The following is a 17302-nucleotide window of genomic DNA, read 5'->3' as shown; positions in this document are numbered from 1 at the left end:
TAGAGTTTTAAGCATTTTACAGCACCAAAATAAAGAAATACAGCTGCTCAAAACAGCATCATTTCTACTTATTAAGACAAAGAGTTTCCCCTGCCTAAGGCAGGATATTTCTTTTTTTTTAAGACTTGATAAAGAGGTCTACTAGTTTTAGCTATTCACACACATTTGATCCTTCTGAAGTAATGAAAACATTAATTGTTGTTATTTTGACTTGGTGGTAGTTTATGTCCCCTTTTTCTTCCACGAGAGATGCAACCCTCAGGACTCGGACAGAGAAGTCATTGTAATTGTGACTTTGTTGAACCAGAGAGTACAACAGTAGTGAAAAACACTCGAATATTTGAGATAAGGGATTTTAAAATGAACAGCTGTGGCTTTCTGCTGCTTGTTAACATGTTTTGACAAGTGTAACTTTCTGTCACAATAGATCTTATATAAGTCAGTCTTCATGTTTTGGAAGATACATGTTTTGCTTGCTTCTGAGCAGATGAAGTATATCCACATCATTAAAAATAGGAGTTTTAGTTCCTTCTCAATTGGAATAATACTTTTTTTCAGATATCAGAGCAAGAATTGGGCCATACCCAGTTAATATCATTAAGTTATTAAGTAAATGTCATGCTTAGCATGTGAAGGTATACAGTGCTTCTTCAGGAAAAGAAGATTCTGTCTCTATCATAAATATTGGTCAATTTTCTTAGAGAATAGAAATTTCTCTGTACACTTAGAGTGAATCAATTTCAAAAGACTTTTCAGTCTTTACATAACTCTGTTGCACATATACAAATTGGCTGAAAAATGGGGTTTGGGGATATTTCATGTCTGTTTAGCAATAATGAAGCTTGAAACAGCTTAACACAAGCTTTTGTGAGTTTGGTTTCATGCTGTTCCAACCATCTTTTTTAGATGCTTTTTATTCTTGACCTCGCTTCTTCCCTGGTCCTCTTCCCTTAAAAATACTTCTGATTTCTGTTCTAAAGTACCTGAAAGCTGTGGACACGGGGAGCGTATTCTGACAGTGAGCAGAGCACATTCCCTCCCCTTCCTCTTCCTTCCCTTTTTAGCTCCTGTGCATCCCTTATCATGGAAATGAAGGTACTGGGGAAGGGGCTTGCCCTGAAGTGGGGGTGTTGGCACTGGGGTCACTGCCATCTCCATTTCTCCATATTGGCATGGGGTTTCATGGCAGCCCCAGTAATTTGTAGGCTGATTACTGTCCTTCAGAGTTCTGGTTTCCAGGCAGGAGTCCTGGCTGCTGGCTGCCTGTGCAGCAGCATGAGCCCTGGAAGCACACCATGCCTTATTTTCTTCAGAAGCACACTAGGAGGATGTGGGATAGATCTCCTTGTTTGTGGGTGAAACACAGACACTTGATACATAAGATCATCTTAATTTTCCATTTACTTGAGCCTTTATGGGAATGTCACTTCACCCAATAGAGGTAACATTTCCAACACAGAAGGAAAAAAACTACAACAGGATAAAGCAAAAAATCACAATGAAAATATGAAAGTAAATGCTGATAGTCTTTTTTTTTTTTTTTTTTTTTCAAAAATTAGTCTGAACCTATGGATACACTAAGCAAACACTCAAAAATAGTTTTGTGGGAGATTTGTTCTATGGCAGGGAAAGTCTAATTGAGTCATATCCAGTCTGAATCTTTGGATAGTTTAATGAAGATCAGGTTTAAAACTAATTGATGTGAACAATTTGATTGCAGAATTAGGCAACATAGTTGGTTTTGCGTTGGTGTGGTTTTCTCTGTATCACGGCTACTGTGACTGCAAAATGAAGTTTGCACTAGCTCAGCATTGTTTATGTGCATGCATGAACATCTGATCTGTGTCAGCAGTTTCTCAAAGTGACTGCTACAAGCACAGCATGCTCAGTGGACTTTGAAGAGCTCAGGATTCTTCCTTCATCTGTATTTTAATGTACCACATAAAGCATGTGCAGGCTGTGCATGCCTGTGCTGCTTTGTGCTTCTGAGCATGCCAGTGCCCCAGAATTCAGTTATCTCTGCCTCGGTGGACCTGCTTTCTTTTAAAAATGCTTATTCTTCCTGTGGCTACAAAATAGTCTTGGAAACATGAGCCCCTCCAAACACATGGAGGGAGTCTTCTGAGAGGTAAATTACCACTAGTTTCACTCAGGTGCCTGTAGGGTCTACACTTCAGTACCCAGAGAACTGTCAGATCGTCACAAAATTCAGTGCTTTGTCATAGCAAATCAGTATTTTTTTGTAGCATAGTGTGATAAGCCAGCTTGTAGTTGTTCCTTTCTTCTCCAGTTTTACACCAGAGCAAGGCTAAATGTGGTCCCATGTGGTATTTTAGTGGGCTTTTGCAGGGCAACTGTCAGTAAATTGAGCATAGGTATTGTAGACAGCAGCCTGACAGGTCAGCTTTTGGCTGTCCTGCACTGCTTTTAGTTTGTGTCCCTGGTTGAAAAAGCCTCATATTCACCATTATGATGGTCATGCTTTTACATCTGAAAGTCTCCTAGAGAGAAGTTATTCCTGCTTTACTGGAGCACCACAGTCATCTGAGGGCATGTCTTCCTGGAGCATAAAGCCCTGATTTTTATCTGTGAAGGAATAAGTGGAGTGTTGGAGATGTCAGCAGAAGCATGTGAGATTAGACTAGCAAAGTTTTTGATGTGTGGCACTCATTAGCGTTAACAAAACTGTGTTCAGGCCTCACCATTGTAGAGAAGCTAAATTTCTTTATGCTCTCCATCAGCCCTTGGTGTTGTGCTGAGCACATAGCTTACTTCTGTGCAGTGTTTTGGGGTATTGCAGATACTGTAATTTGCTTTTAATGGACATTTTCATTGATCAATATTGTTGCAGCATGCTCCATTTTGTAATGATGGACTGAAGCCAGCTATGTACCATCCTATTTTAAAAATGATCTTGTTTTTTGGGGTTTTTTTTTTTCTTATTTATCCAACAGGGTGGTCTGAGTGCGCAAGCTTTTGTTCGCATCGAGATAGAAGATATTAATGACCATCAGCCTGTTTTTGAACAAGACACCTATGAGACAAGTATCAGCAGTCACACACAGCCAGGAACAGAAATCATCAATGTTGCTGCCACAGACAGAGATTCAGGAATATTTGGCATTGTCACATATGAACTGGTCCCAGGAGAATTTTCTTCTTTTTTCACAGTGGATACATCCACAGGTACTGTATGTGTCTATGATTCAGAAAGGTTATAATTCTACAGGATATGTATTCTCCTTGATTATGCTTTTTGTATTTGGAGTCATGTCACACAGGTGGAACTTAGATTCTGATGGAAAATAATTCTAGAGGTAGATGGAAGATTTAGGTTTAATGTGAAACCTTTGCATTCACTGGAATAAGCAGAAAAATGGAAAACATAGTACATGCCAGCACATTGAAGGACGAGCAGCATGCCACTTATCCACTATTTTCAGCCCTAATCTAGTGATCATTGTAAGAAATAATAAAATTACTTTTTTACAAAAATATCTGCATTTCTGAAATTCTTAGGGCTTACTCTTGAAGATCAATAAAATACCCTTTAGGATGTTCCTCCTTTCATTTCTTTTCTGTTCTAATCTTCCTCTGTACTGTGTTAAGTCCTCATTCTGCTCAATCTTACAAGGCATATTTGCCTCCCTGTTTGACTCAGTTTAGCTTTCTTACTGTGCTTTTCAAAAGGTGATTGACTAAACTGAAATTGCCATTTTTCTTGAGGGCCAGCCCTTGCATGTGAATGTATCCTGATCAACAGATGGCCATGGCACAGATTATTTTATAAGTTTAAGATCTTTTTAGGCTGTGATACATGTGTGTATATTTTAGGTCTTTGGCATTCAAAATCTCTCAAGGTTCTATTCTTTCTAAATGGTGTCTGTTTTTACACAGTTCCCAAAACATTCTGATGAACAGAAGAAACTAATCTTCCTAGGAAGTTAGGCTGCTTGTCTTGGCTATTTCAGAATTTATTTAACTGTGGACTTTTAACTACCTGTCAAGTCAGGTTCTCAGGAGCATAACTGATGTCAAAAATACGTAGGTCAGTCAATAATTAGGGAGCTGGATCTCCACAGGCATTTAACTGGTCATTTTTAAACTGTCCCATCAGGCTTGTTGAAGAGAGCCCCTGTGGATCACATTAGCAGCACTGGCTTTGCTGCAACCCTCTGCTGAAAGAAAGCCTTTTGAAAGGTTTCTTCCTTGGATTGTGACCTTTTGGCCTCTCTTTCCAGTTTGGCACTTTGTATAGGAAAAATGTCATGCTTAATGATGAAGACTCTATAAGCTTGTAAGTTACTATTACCTCATGGATCTATCATGGTATTTTATCAAAGGCAGACCAAATTCAGGGTGAAGTTGCTTGAGGTCATTATTGCTGACATTTCATGATGAGAAAAGCTCTTAGGTCAGACACTATTCCCAGCATTATAGTGCTTGGAATGTGATTGCACTTAATCAGATCTCCTGGGTAATTCCCAAGGTCAGACTGTGTCTAATTTTAACCTATTAATATTAATGCTGTAGGCTTTTTTTTTTTCTGAATACATTTTTTCCATTTATATTCTTCCACATCTATTGAAAATAGGGCTTATGCTCAGTCACTGGTGAGGTGAATAATTTTTAAACTATAAGAAAAAATAAACATTTAAAACAAAAAAAGCCCGACCTCCCCCTTCCCCGCCCCCGCCAAATGCCCAAAAAAACCCCAAAATTTCAAATATGTCACACAGAAGTTTTGCCATCTTTGAGCTCGAAAACCTGTTCAGTATTCAGAGAGAGATGAAACAAGTGGCTCACTGTTAGGGCACAGAGATTTTGAGCTCTTCCTTCTTATTTCTTGTTACAACAGAGACGTTTTCCAGTGCTCATTGTGCTAAAGCTGTCTTCATATGCTCTGATTTATGGGCTAGTTTAGCTGTGCCTCTCTGAAGGTTATGTGAGGGACTTCATCTAGTTAGCTGGGCAGCATTTTGTGGACAGAGGGCAACAGACAAATATGTGAAGGAATAGGGATTCTCCAGGAGATGGATGCTCAAACCAGAAAGCCAAAGGAGATGTTATTACAGTTAGGTCTCTGATTTTCTGATCTTATGGATGTGCTGCTTCTGTTGTGTTCTGCATTTTTTCCAATTTACAGTATGGCATATTCTGTTTTATCTGTTCTTCTCATTATTAGAGGACCTAAACAAAAGGACAGTGATGGTGTTGGAGAATTCTGTGGATTTGGCTGCCCGATAAGTTTTATTTTTAAAGTTTTTTTTTACTTGCTGATAGAGAATTTAGAAAGGAGAAATGAAAGTCAGTGCATTAGTAATTTTGTCTTATTATTTTGCCTTACTGACTGCTTTATTATAGCCCTTAATATTTTATATGGACAGAGGTATTTTCAGTATTATGAGATTTGGAATAATTAGTGGCAAATGGTGTGTCACATTACACTATGATACATTAAAATAATATGCAAGATGATGCTGTTGTTTATGACATATGCAATTTTTCTTTTTTTTTTGCAATTTCTCTTTTTCTGGCATGAAAATTTCTCACTGTCATTTTCTTCAGGGGTGTTTGTTGAGTGCTGCACTTAGAATACTCACTAAAAATTGACTTTTGAATTTTTAGAAGAAAAATGGATAAAACAGTAAAATAACAATTGAAACCCAAATTCTTCATTGCTGTGTCTTGCTTCTGGGTCTTGTTTGTTAAATCTCTTAGTTTTTCTTTGAGCTGTGTTCAGAATATCCTACCAGCTGGTCAACTCGTCACTATAGAGAATATAACAATACTGTTTGTGATACATAGATATTATGAGGTTGAGGCACATCCAGGCTCTTTGAAGGGGCTCCATCTGTTGTTTCAAGCACTGGAACATGTGGATGTTGTAAATAGATAAATTCAGTGGGAGTGGGAAGGAACATCCTTTCATTGACCAGAAAGATGTTCCACTGTATTATTTTTCAATTCTAAACAAGATTTTATTAGTTATATTTGTTTGCTATTTTAGCTTTTAGACACTGCATTTATTGTTTGTGATATGCTCTTGTCCTCATAAATAACATTTATTATGTTTCCATTTTTGAAAAAGTTGAAGTGTTTTTCATTTGATTGATGATAGACTTTCCACAAGAAAAACCACTTTAAGAACTGTGTAACTAGAAAAATGTATGGATATGAAACTGTAAACCAGCTCCTCTGCCGGTTCGTGACTCTTGCTATCGTTTGTTTCTAGTGTTGGTGTAAACAACATCTTGGTTTCATTATGTTGTCTTTTGTAGATATCTGATCCATGCATGATCTATGAACAGTACTCGTGAATTGATTAGAACAGGGCAAGTTGAGGAGCTCTTCTGGCTAAGAAACTGTTTGAGCTATGTTTGTTTATTTTCCCATTGTTACCTAACTAGCTATCTGAAAGAGCGTGTATTTATTGTTATGGCCGAGCTGGTAATTAAAAATGTAAGTCACAGGATGCAATCATAAGTATGGCAGAAAACCTATGCAGTGCTTGACTTTAGGAATAACAACTGAATTAATAAACTTCCATTACAATGAGAGCATTAATACTTACCTTCACCCAAGGGCATGTAATGAATTTTTCCATTGATCTTAGTGATGCCCTTTTGGAGAGATGGGTAAAAAGATGGTTATCATCATCATCATCATCATTGTTCTGGTTCAGAGAAGTTGTTTCAGACTGATGAAATTGTAGTCCTTGAAAATTATTCTGGACCAGTGTGACTTCATGTGTCAGTCTTCAGATAAACAGTCTGTTCATAGTCTTAAAGCAAATTCCCTAGCTAGTCCTTGTGTGCAGAGAAAACTTCCATGGAGGCTAAGCAAAAGGCAGCAGCCACGGTTTGTCTTCATATGAATGTATTTGTTATTTAAACCTAGCATGAAAACCATGTATAGAAAGTATCATTCACTCATTGTATGTTACAGAAGTGTAAGCATATAATTTAGCTTCTGTTTCTTTCAATTCTGTAAGATATTTAGGCTTGTGTTTCTGTGATTCCTACATAAATTAGATGTCTAGGACAAAGGCTATGATCTTCCTTTTGTGTATTTTATTGAGAATGTGTCTGTAAATATGGCTGATAGATGGGCTGGATCCATCCATCCATCCTGGGCTGGATGCCAGGTGCCCACCAAAGTCACTGTATTACTCCCCTCCTCAGTTGTGCAGGGGAAGAAAATGATGACAAAAGGCTTGTGGGTCAAGAAAAGTGCAGGGAGAAATCTCTCAGCAATTACTGTCACTGGCAAAAGAGACTCAATTTGAGGAAATGACTTTAATTTATTGCCAATCAAATCAGAGGAAGGTAATGAGAAATAAAAACTACATCGTAAAGGACATTCCCCCCCACCCCTCCCTTCTCCTGCACTTAACTTCACTCCCAATTTTCTCTATGTCCTCTGGCCCCGGCAGCGCAGGAGGATGGGGAATGGGAACTGTGCAGTTCATCACATCAGGTTGTCTCTGCTGTTCCTTCCTCCTCACACTCTTCTTCTGTTCCAGCACAGGTCATTTCAGCAGGGTCCAGTCCTTCAGGAGCAGAATGATCCAGTGAGGGTTTCCTGTGGGGTCAGAAGTCCTGCCAGCAAACATGCACTAGTATGAGCTTCCCATGGGGACCCAGCCTTCTTTGGGCATCCATCTGCTCCAGTGAGGATGGGCTGAGGGTGAATCTCTGCTCCCCTGTGGACCTCCATAGGGTGCAGGGAGACAGCTGCCTCACCATGCTCTGCACCACAGAAACCACTCCTGTAGCCCCCACATGGCCAAACCCTTGCCACATAAACACAGTGCACTGAGATACTTGCAGATCTCTCCATTGGCTTGAAGATACTTGGATCACCCATTTGTTATAATACTTTCTATTACTTATTTATATCCAAAAACACATTTTGAGGAGAGCAGACAAGCCTTGTTGTGAGAGCTGGTTAGTAGTTGAACATTTAAAAAACATAAAAACATAACATAAAAAAAATTCAGCACAGAAGTACAGCTCCTGCAAAATAAACATTCTTTTGTGGAAATTTTGACTTTAAGATGCACTCTGATTTCTTTTTAGCAAAGGGCATTGTGTGACTAAAATGTCCCGTAAAAGGTTTAGAGCAGTCTAGGAGCTTAGTCTGTTGGCAAAGAATAAAAGGATGAATACACCTAAAGATCATGCAAATTTAAGAATATAATAAGTACCTTATCCAGAAGTCAAATTCAATTCTAGCATCTTGTCACTTCAACAGTGCCTAGTAATGGATACAAGAAGAGGAGTTGTGTAGAGCTTGTACAGAACAGTTCCTCACTGGTATATATTTCTTGTGGCAGTGTGTATTTTAGTGCTGTACTACTTAATTACTACACTATGGAACCATATGTAAATGCAATTTAATGGCAAGCTAACTTACAATAAACTTTGATTTGGTTCAGAATAGATTCATTCCAGTTAAGGATGCTGAAAAATTTAGTTTTATTTAAAAAATAAAACTGTTTTTTAACAGCTGCATCTTCAGAAATTTACATTGCTTTATTTTTATTGCAATACAGGTTGAAAAGCAATGTTGAAATACCAACATTTATTTTATGGGGGGGGAAAAACCCTAAAACTTTCCTTTACATCATGTAATATACAGTGTTTAATATATAGCAGATTGTACTAGGCATCAAAGTAAAATGGGGATGCACCCTTTCTAAAGAAAACAAGGCCCATATTTATGATGATTGATGATGTTTTTGTATAGTATTGCAGGAAAAAAAATCCTTTATTTTTAAACTACTTTTGGCATTTTCCTGCAGCATGTAGTACATTTGCTAAGCATATGAAGAGCTTCACATAAATAACATTTAAAATTAGGAGTGCTTTATTTTGGAACATTTTGAGGCCACTTCTTTTTTTAAACTGCAGTTTCTTCAATTACTGTCTTTCTGATCTGTCATATGATATTGACAGTGTATTTGGAATGCTGCAAATCAGTGGAATATGTCTGAGACATTGGTTTAGCACAGTAAGTTTTCACCTTTGGAGAACTTTGGGTTAAATCAAACAGGAAAAACTAGTGGTCTCAGCTAAATTATTTGTGGGCATTTACCTTCACTCAGATCACACCTAATGAGAAATTTATCATAAAGAATGAAAAAATAGTATGTTGTCCTAGAAGCACATGCTGTAGTAAGTGTAAGGGTGCAGATTTTGGCCCTGAAAGAAAGTTGTGTAGCAGAACAGCATGAAAAAATATCCATACTGCTAACTCCTAATGTATGTCTTTTTTTTTTTTCTTTTGTGTATAAAATCCAATAGAATCAACCATCTACAAAGATAAATATTCCTACAAGCTATATGCCAAAAACTCAACCATGCAATAGTGGAGTATACGTGAGATTATTGTGCATGTAAGAATGCAAAGTATCAACAAAAATACTCTATTCCACCCTCCTATGTCCTAGTTAAGCCAATGTCAGACCTCAGAACATAAGAATCCACCAGAAGAGGCAAAGAGTGAACTTCCTTGGCATTGTACAGATGATGTGGGTTGATTTAAAAAAAAAAAAAGTGAAAAGGAAAAAGTTATGCACAAACCTCCCATTATAGAGAAGATGAATAGTGTGATATTTATACAGTGAAATTCAGACAAGCAACCCTTTTCTTTGCTAGAGACTGCTCGGGTCTTAGAGTACAGAATATGTTTGTGTTCTCAGTTAACCTAAAGAAAAGAAGAAAGTGGCAGGTCACAACAAGGGAGCAGACAGCTGTGGTACCATGTTAGAATAAATGTAGCAGGGAAGTGTGTGCAGCAGAAAATCAGTCCATGTAAATGAAGGGCAGGATCTGGAGTGTTTTGTAATGCTCTTAATATAAGAACAGTAAATATATCTTCTTTAGCTAATTGCAGGCTTCATTCTGTGTCTGTCCTGGTATCTTTTTCTACAGTACCTTCAAAGAAATAGCATCCCTGGTTACACGGCAGTCAAGTTGAGTTACCAGGTTGTGCACTGAGCTGTTTTTGGATCCAGAGGCTGGCAGCTTGATTGAAAAAGTCCTTGACTGGCAAGGTCCTTGATTAAATAGACATTTTTGAAAAACTTTGCTAAGCTAAGCAAGGAAAGGTGACCTGTTGAGAAGGTGTGGCAGGGTTGGAGCTGTGCAGATTGTGGGGGGAGGTTTCTGCCTTTGTCTTTGAAAATACAGCAATTCACCAGGCCAAAGTCCTGCCTTCTTACTGGTGTAAGCTTTGATTTCTGGATGGATTTGTGTTTGTGTGAGAGTGTTTGCTTTGTACACAGTCAGACAGCAAACACACTCTGAGTTACTATTAGGTCAGATTGAAGGAAATAAACCAGGGCAGAACAAAGGAAATCTCCTTCTAACACAGTATTGTATCTCTTCAGTTATATGTCCTACTGAAAAAGTAGAATTTTCAGAAGCTGTTGTTTGTTTGTTTGTGCTTTTTTTAGAGAATAATTATTTAAACATGTAATAAAACAAAATGGAGTTAGGAGGCACCTGATCTTCTAAACTGGCAAACTGTACTCTCTAGGGACATAAAATTTTGCATCCCAAATTACAAGACTTTGTTTAAAAAGCACTTGTGTAAAAGAAAACAGCCTAGATGATACAAAACCATTTTAGTACTAAACTCATGCCTTCTTTTGCTCGATATTAGAGGCTGATGCTCAGGTGGGTATTCTGTTTGCGACTAATGGAACTTCTGTAATTAGAAATTCATGTTTTATGTGTTGATGAATACTTCTTAGCTCACTAAAACTCTCTGTAACCTATAGTATTTGAAATAGTAGTGTCATGCTTCTGGTGGAGCTGCAGTGTTAAAACTGCTTATGTTAGTTTGTAAGTACTGGTTTGTCATGTGCAGACTCCATGACCAGACTTTCATGTGCTAAGCAAATTCTTGCAATTAAACACAGTATGCTTGTAAAGTATTGGTTGTAAACACTAAGTCCTTTTATATCTATTTCCCTTTCTAAGAGGAAAACTATGAATTGAGCACAAGAATTTGCTGCAGTGGGGCCAGTGTTGAAAGCATCTGCAGTGCAGGGGTATGAGACCTGTAAAATACAAATGTAGCTAGAAGATTGGTATGGGTTCAATCAGTCATTTACTGCAGAAAACATTCAAACACTGAATATTTTCAAACTGAAGAAGTCCTCCTCTTTGCTGAAATGCAAACCAGCAGTTGTGCCATTAAAAGTAAGCTTTTTAAAGACTTTTCATATGAGGTGAAGCTACATGTATTACAGTAGGTAGATTGTAAATAACAATTTAATTCCTTCCTTCCCCTGGCCGTTATTAAACCAGCTGTTCAGTGTATTTGGCAGAGTGTTGCTATGGTTACCATCAAGAATGCAGCTTCACTAAAAAAGGTGCATTTTAAGTACAGGTGAAATGCTAAAGCTGGAACCTGTATGCAGTGCCAAGATGACAGCATAGGCAATGAGCTGGACAAATTTAAATAGAAATGTCAAGCAGAAACACAATCATTCTTCCTTTAAAAAAATGCTAATTTTAATGTTAATGCAAAATGCACACCTCCTAACTGCATTGATCTTCTGGAGGATCACCGTGTCTGTGCTCATATTGAAGTTTTTTCTGACACGTAAAAAGCAAAGTTGTGCAGGCATCCCTGCACTGGGAAGCTGCTGAGTTAGGGTAGCTGCTCTGGGCAGATCGGTGGGTTGCCTCTGACCTGCACAGTAGTGAACAGCAGGTCCAGTGGCCAGCTTTGAAGGTGAACTGGGGTGAGGAACCTTGTGGACCTTTTGACCATCTGCTTGTTGTCTGAGCTCTGTCAGGTGATGCCAGCTGCCTTATCCTAGGTTATTTGTTGAAAAAATAGTGCCATCATTTAAAGTTTGTTAGGGTGTTTGGTTTCAAGGGCTTAGGTAACACCGCTGGTAACTGTTGATCTGATTCTTCTTGCCATGTTCTAAAGTTGTTGGTTTTTTTTTTATTTCATTAACAATGAATATAATATAATATAATATTAGAATATAATATTAGAAGCCATTTAAGTATGCATACCTATGCAATCCAGTCTTTGTTACTGAAGTTAGTGCATCCTGATTTTTGTCTTTGCAGCACTTGACCAAATGTGGAAAACATTTGGTTTACCTACAAATGCCTATGAATGTAGGTCTGATTTTTATTTTGCTTATGGGAGAACCCTGTGCAAAGCAGATTTTCAAAGTGCTCAGATGGAGATGTGTGTGGAAATCCTATCGGATTTACCAGTATAATTTTTTCCCGTACAAAAAGTTCTTTTGGTGAGTAAGCCTACTTTGGTGCTGGATGCTGTTGTCAGATTAGGACTGATCGCAGGATCATGAATATGATAAAAAAATGTATTTTAAAGAATCATTACATATGGATTCCTTTCTCCTGCCTTCAGCTGTTGAGAAACAGCAGTTAACTCCTTCATGGAATAGGGTGCAACTCCACAAAAGTAAGAACAACAAAATCCCGTGAGAAATTTTGCCATTGCTAGAGGATGGTGGGTGGCAGAGTCCTGTCCGTCCTTAGTGCATTTGCACTTTCTGGGCAAATAGGAACAAAGGGAAGAGCAAGACTTCTTGGAAGTTCCTGCCCTACCATATACAGTGAGTGAGGAAGTACGAAGCTGGTGAAAGAGCTGGCAGTCATTACATGATTTTGCCTTCAGTAGTACTAGTTTTCCCCATACATTAAGTGCTCCAAACCATGGTAAGGATTTCTGCCAGCCCCTGAGCACAGATTGTTCTGCGGCAAAACATCTGTGAATTCCAACATGGCTGTGCTGACCTGCCTTGGAGCAGAGCTGTTCCCAGACCACAACCTGCAGTGGCAGTTGCTAGCCTGCATCCAGCATTGCAGGTTCTGCCTGCAGTCTGTATCCAGGTCACATCCAGGCAGCAGGCAGTCTGTATGTCATGCTTTTGATTTATAAGGGCTGGGATCTGCAATCAGTTACGCCCATGTGGATCTAGTAAAAAAAAAAAAAAAAAAGAGATTGCCAAGGTGTGAATGAGGCTGGGTGTTAATGCTTCTTCCAGTGTGTAATTATAGGATTGTTCACCTGTGAAGCAGAATTGATTCTAGCTCTCTCTCATGCAGCATAAGGAATTAACCAGGGATAAAATCTTCAAAGCACTGCAGTGATATAAATATTAATTTGAAAAATGGATATTTAATATTTTTAAAGGCAGCAGATAGGACTATTCATTTATATGGTAAGCCAAGCTGTAAGAAACACGTCACTTTTCTTGAAGTTGACCCACACTTTGTGGTCTTTGTGGTCCCCTATTGGGAGCTTTGGTAAAACATTCCTTGCAGAGGAGGTGTCTCATTATTCCCTTTTCATTGTCAATGTTTATAGAAACTGTTTTTCATAATGGAAGAATATATTCTGTACTAAAGCAACCTTTTTGTCTTTTAAGTTATGTGAAACCTTGAATTACAGGCTGCAAATGATTGTGGCAATAACAATAATAAACTCTAATCTTAATTACAAAATTGGGAAGAAAGGAAAACGACAGTTCATGTTCAGCCGGTCACTTAGTGAGACACGCCTCTGAGTTTCGCACACTGAACCTGTGACTTTGACAGTTCCTGCTCCTTGAGATTTCCTCTGTGTTTCTGCCTTTGCAGTGTAGTACTCGGGCACCTCCTGCACCATGCTGCAGCAGATGGAATGCACTCAGCCAGCCTGCTCTCAGGTGTGCTGGCAGCTGCTTTTGGCCCAAGTGGTCCTGACTGTCCATTTCAGTCACAGTCTGCTGTTTTACCTAATCACACAGAAAGTGAAATCCCAGATGCTGCTTTCTTCTTTCCTGTTATGTGGTGCCATAATAGAGCCTAATGAGGCATGTTCTCCAACATATGGCTGAACTATCTCAAATGTGTCTATAGATTATGTATCACCAGCTGCAAAGCTAATGCCCCATCCTACAACAAATGCTGAAAGAAACAGAATGTACACAGTTAAAAGTCAAAATGGGTTATTAAAATTCTGCATACTACAGTTTTTGAGGTTGGAGGGAACCATATGGAAAACACATACTTTTTTACTTGGATTCTGCCCTTGTTCTTGTGGTGTCCCTGGTTGTGCAAGAGAGAGCTGAGTTGGTGAGATGTACTTGCCTATTTCCCTTTTTCCCTATGACACAGCAAAAGAATGAAGAAAGAAAACAAAGTTGTTTTTTTTTTTTTTTTGCTTTCTGTAACTGAACTGGCATGTAGTGTACTGCAATGTGTCTAGGTTAGCAGAGAAGGAGCTTTGATTCTGAAATATTTCTGTTCAACAGGTCTTCAGAGCTCCTGCAGTGGAGCTCTGTTTACTCCACCCTTTGCTAAAGGATGTTTTGAAGTCTTTAGTTACTGCTCTGAGAGTAAGATTTTCAGTTTGATGCTTTTCTGTAGAAGTTTTCCAGTTCCCACATATCTCTTGAGGTATCTAAAATGAGACTGACATATTTATATCCTTGTCAATAGAAAAATATCCAGTTGGAAAATTAGTAACATACAGTCCATTTGATTGGTTTAAAATAATTGGGCAGAAATTATGTTAAAAATCTATGTGTATATGTTTATCCTCTGGATAAAAATATTTAAACCCCTTTTTCCTTCAAGCTATAATTGCTCAGATTACCTCAGGAAATACCAGAAGTCTATGTCCTTGAAAGACTACTTTGTTGAGCTGCTGAAGTAATCATAAAACTCAACCATCAGAAGAAAAAAAATTTTGAAAAGCCAAAATAAGGTTGTTTCTTAGAATTGCATTAGGTGTTATAAAAGGAGCTGGATCAGTACTGAACCCTGAATCTATCTGTATGTATCACTGTTGAGCTTTTAGTGGGGTTTGACACACTGGAATAAGCTTCCCTTTTTGTTAGTGAAAAGCATTTTCCCCTGATCCTGAAAACCCTTTTACTGCATTTTAAGCATGTCAAGACACAGCTTATTGTAACATCCTAGCAATATATTTGGAAAGTATACTGCATGCACATTTGAATATTTATAAGAATTTTGTGTCTTTTCCATTATTCTGCTTAAAAATGGATTGTAGAAAATTCACCCTAAATTCTGAGGAGATCTATTCTCATTGAATCACCCATTGATTCTTCTAAGGCACTTAGAGCTAACTATAGTTTTAGTCTGTCTAACCACTAAATGTCCAACTTGAATGGCAGACATCATCCCTACTAGACTTGTCTTGACAGCCAGGAAATTATAAAGGTAGCCCAAAGTTTAAAGGTTTGGTTTTACTGAACTGCCAGAGGTTCTGTGTCTTCACCAGCTTCTACAAAAAAAATAGGTGTTTTCTTAAAAATATCTGTAGGTATGTAAAAGGATGTCTCTGTTCCTTGAATTACTTGAGTTTACTGCATTTTTACTACTTACCACACTGTGATTCTAGCATTTAGTGTATATTTAGTTAAACACACTCATTGCTAAGAAAAATTTTCCTGCATTTGGTGACCTTTCATTTCATTTTCATGTTGAAAAATTTACTTGACAAATAGATTATCCTGAGGAATGTACTTCCAAAGTGCCATATTTTGGGACTGAACATTGTATTTTCTTTTCAAATAATTACTTCAAAAAGTTTATATAAAATGTAATTGTTAGCAGCTTGCAAATTCAATGGACCTTAGAATTCACTATTAAGCGGTATTTTGACAGAAACTTGTGATCAGACTGCAGGTGATTGCTTTCCAGATACTTTCCACAGAGCCCCTGGCTCCAAAGATTTATATGTTGGGGCTTTGACTCCATTTGTGTGTATGTTTTATTTCATGAGTTACTTAAACAGAATGTCTCTACAGCCTGTTTGAAATAACATTAACTTTACCATATGCAGAAATAAATTAATCTTCTGAAACAATACTTGTTTTCCACCCTGATGCATTTCCAACTTGGTGTAGACTAGTAGTAGTAGCAGTAAAATTTAGCATTCTTAAAGATTTAACGGAATCTAAAATTAGATTTTCTAAAATGTTTCTAAATTAGAATTATGGACACTGTGTTTTGAAACAGAACTTGCTGTCTTTCGGTGGCTCGATGAATGATAAAGATCACATTTCTTTTCAGTTTGAAAAGAACTTGGCTCTCAAAAATTGAATTGGGAGTGCTGATTTTTTTTCCACATGGTCTGACTTTCTCTTAGAGTAGCAATTTTGACAGCCTGCTGAATTTTATCTTACATCTCTCTTAAGTGCTATTTTATCTTTGTGTACTTTCAGGAATTATTTACTTGACTTCAGCCCTTGGCCACCTGGCACATTCTGCATTCTTCCTGACTGTTTCTGCACGGGATGGGGGTGGCCTTCCCTCTGCCAGCAATGCAGCTGTCACAGTAAACATCCTTCAGACTGTTTTGGTCCCTGCCATATTTGAGAGATCCCGGTATAGCTTTTCTGTTCCAGAAGATGCACCTGAAGACAGCGTGATCGGCACTGTAAAGGCCAGGGAGCCTCCAAGTAAGTCGTTCTCAGTCAGAGATTATGTTGTATTTTTGTTGTGACCATTAACTGGAAATAGCTGTAGATTTTTTTTTTTCCTCATAAATCTCAGTGTTATTCATTCGGTCTATCAAGCATTAAATAGACTTTACCTTTGGTATTTACAGCTGCAGTTGTAATGGCTGGTTTATCAGTATGCTCTTTAGAACACTTGGAGATTTATGGTACTCTCCTTGGTGGTCCACAGAGATTGGCAATGGCCTCCATTTTCTTTGTGATGGGTTTCTATAATTGTAAACGAGGAGATAGGAAGCATGTTGTGAAAGTTTAAGTAAGTGTGACGGTCTGGCTGACGTTAAAGCATTAGCCATGCAGGGCAAATCTCAGAGCAATACTTAAAATCAGGGAGTATTCAGAAGTTTCAGAGGATCTGTAAGAAGCACTCCTGGCCACCCCTCAAAAAACCAAACCAAAACCAACCGACCAAACAAAACCCCACATTGTCTCAAATTAAGTGGAGAAGTCCAGATGAATGTTTGCAGGACCTCTGGAAAATATATTTAATCCATCTGGTTTTGATAGCGCTTGTAAATGGAAATGGATTAGTTCCTGACAGTCCTTGGTCATAAAGAGTCCTGTCCTGAGAGCCGTTCATATTTGGTTCTTATGCAGAGCAGTGGGATCTGTGAATCCACATAACAGCCTGATGATGCAAATGTAAATGTAAGGTGGTAGATGGCAAGGTTTCATTCAAGCTTGATTAATCAGATCCTCCCATTTCCTTCTTTTGGGAAGAACTGTCCTCAGGGTGGAGATAGCACCCGCTGCGTGGCCTTGACAAAA

The 17302-nt window shown here is 38.2% G+C and overlaps 1 protein-coding gene across 1 annotated transcript in view; it reads left to right on the top strand.

Annotated features, from left to right (window-relative positions):
• Nucleotides 1–17302, top strand: part of DCHS2 (dachsous cadherin-related 2) — a 61543-nt gene that overhangs the window by 3343 nt on the left and 40898 nt on the right. Inside the window, 2 exon segments of the mRNA XM_059844420.1 lie at nt 2955–3186; nt 16241–16477. Coding sequence (XP_059700403.1) covers nt 2955–3186; nt 16241–16477 — 469 coding nt within the window.

Source organism: Haemorhous mexicanus, chromosome 4 (assembly GCF_027477595.1).
Source record: "Haemorhous mexicanus isolate bHaeMex1 chromosome 4, bHaeMex1.pri, whole genome shotgun sequence".
NCBI lineage: Eukaryota > Metazoa > Chordata > Aves > Passeriformes > Fringillidae > Haemorhous > Haemorhous mexicanus.
Note: the sequence above shows the minus strand (reverse complement) of the source record. Positions and strands in the feature narration are given on the sequence as shown.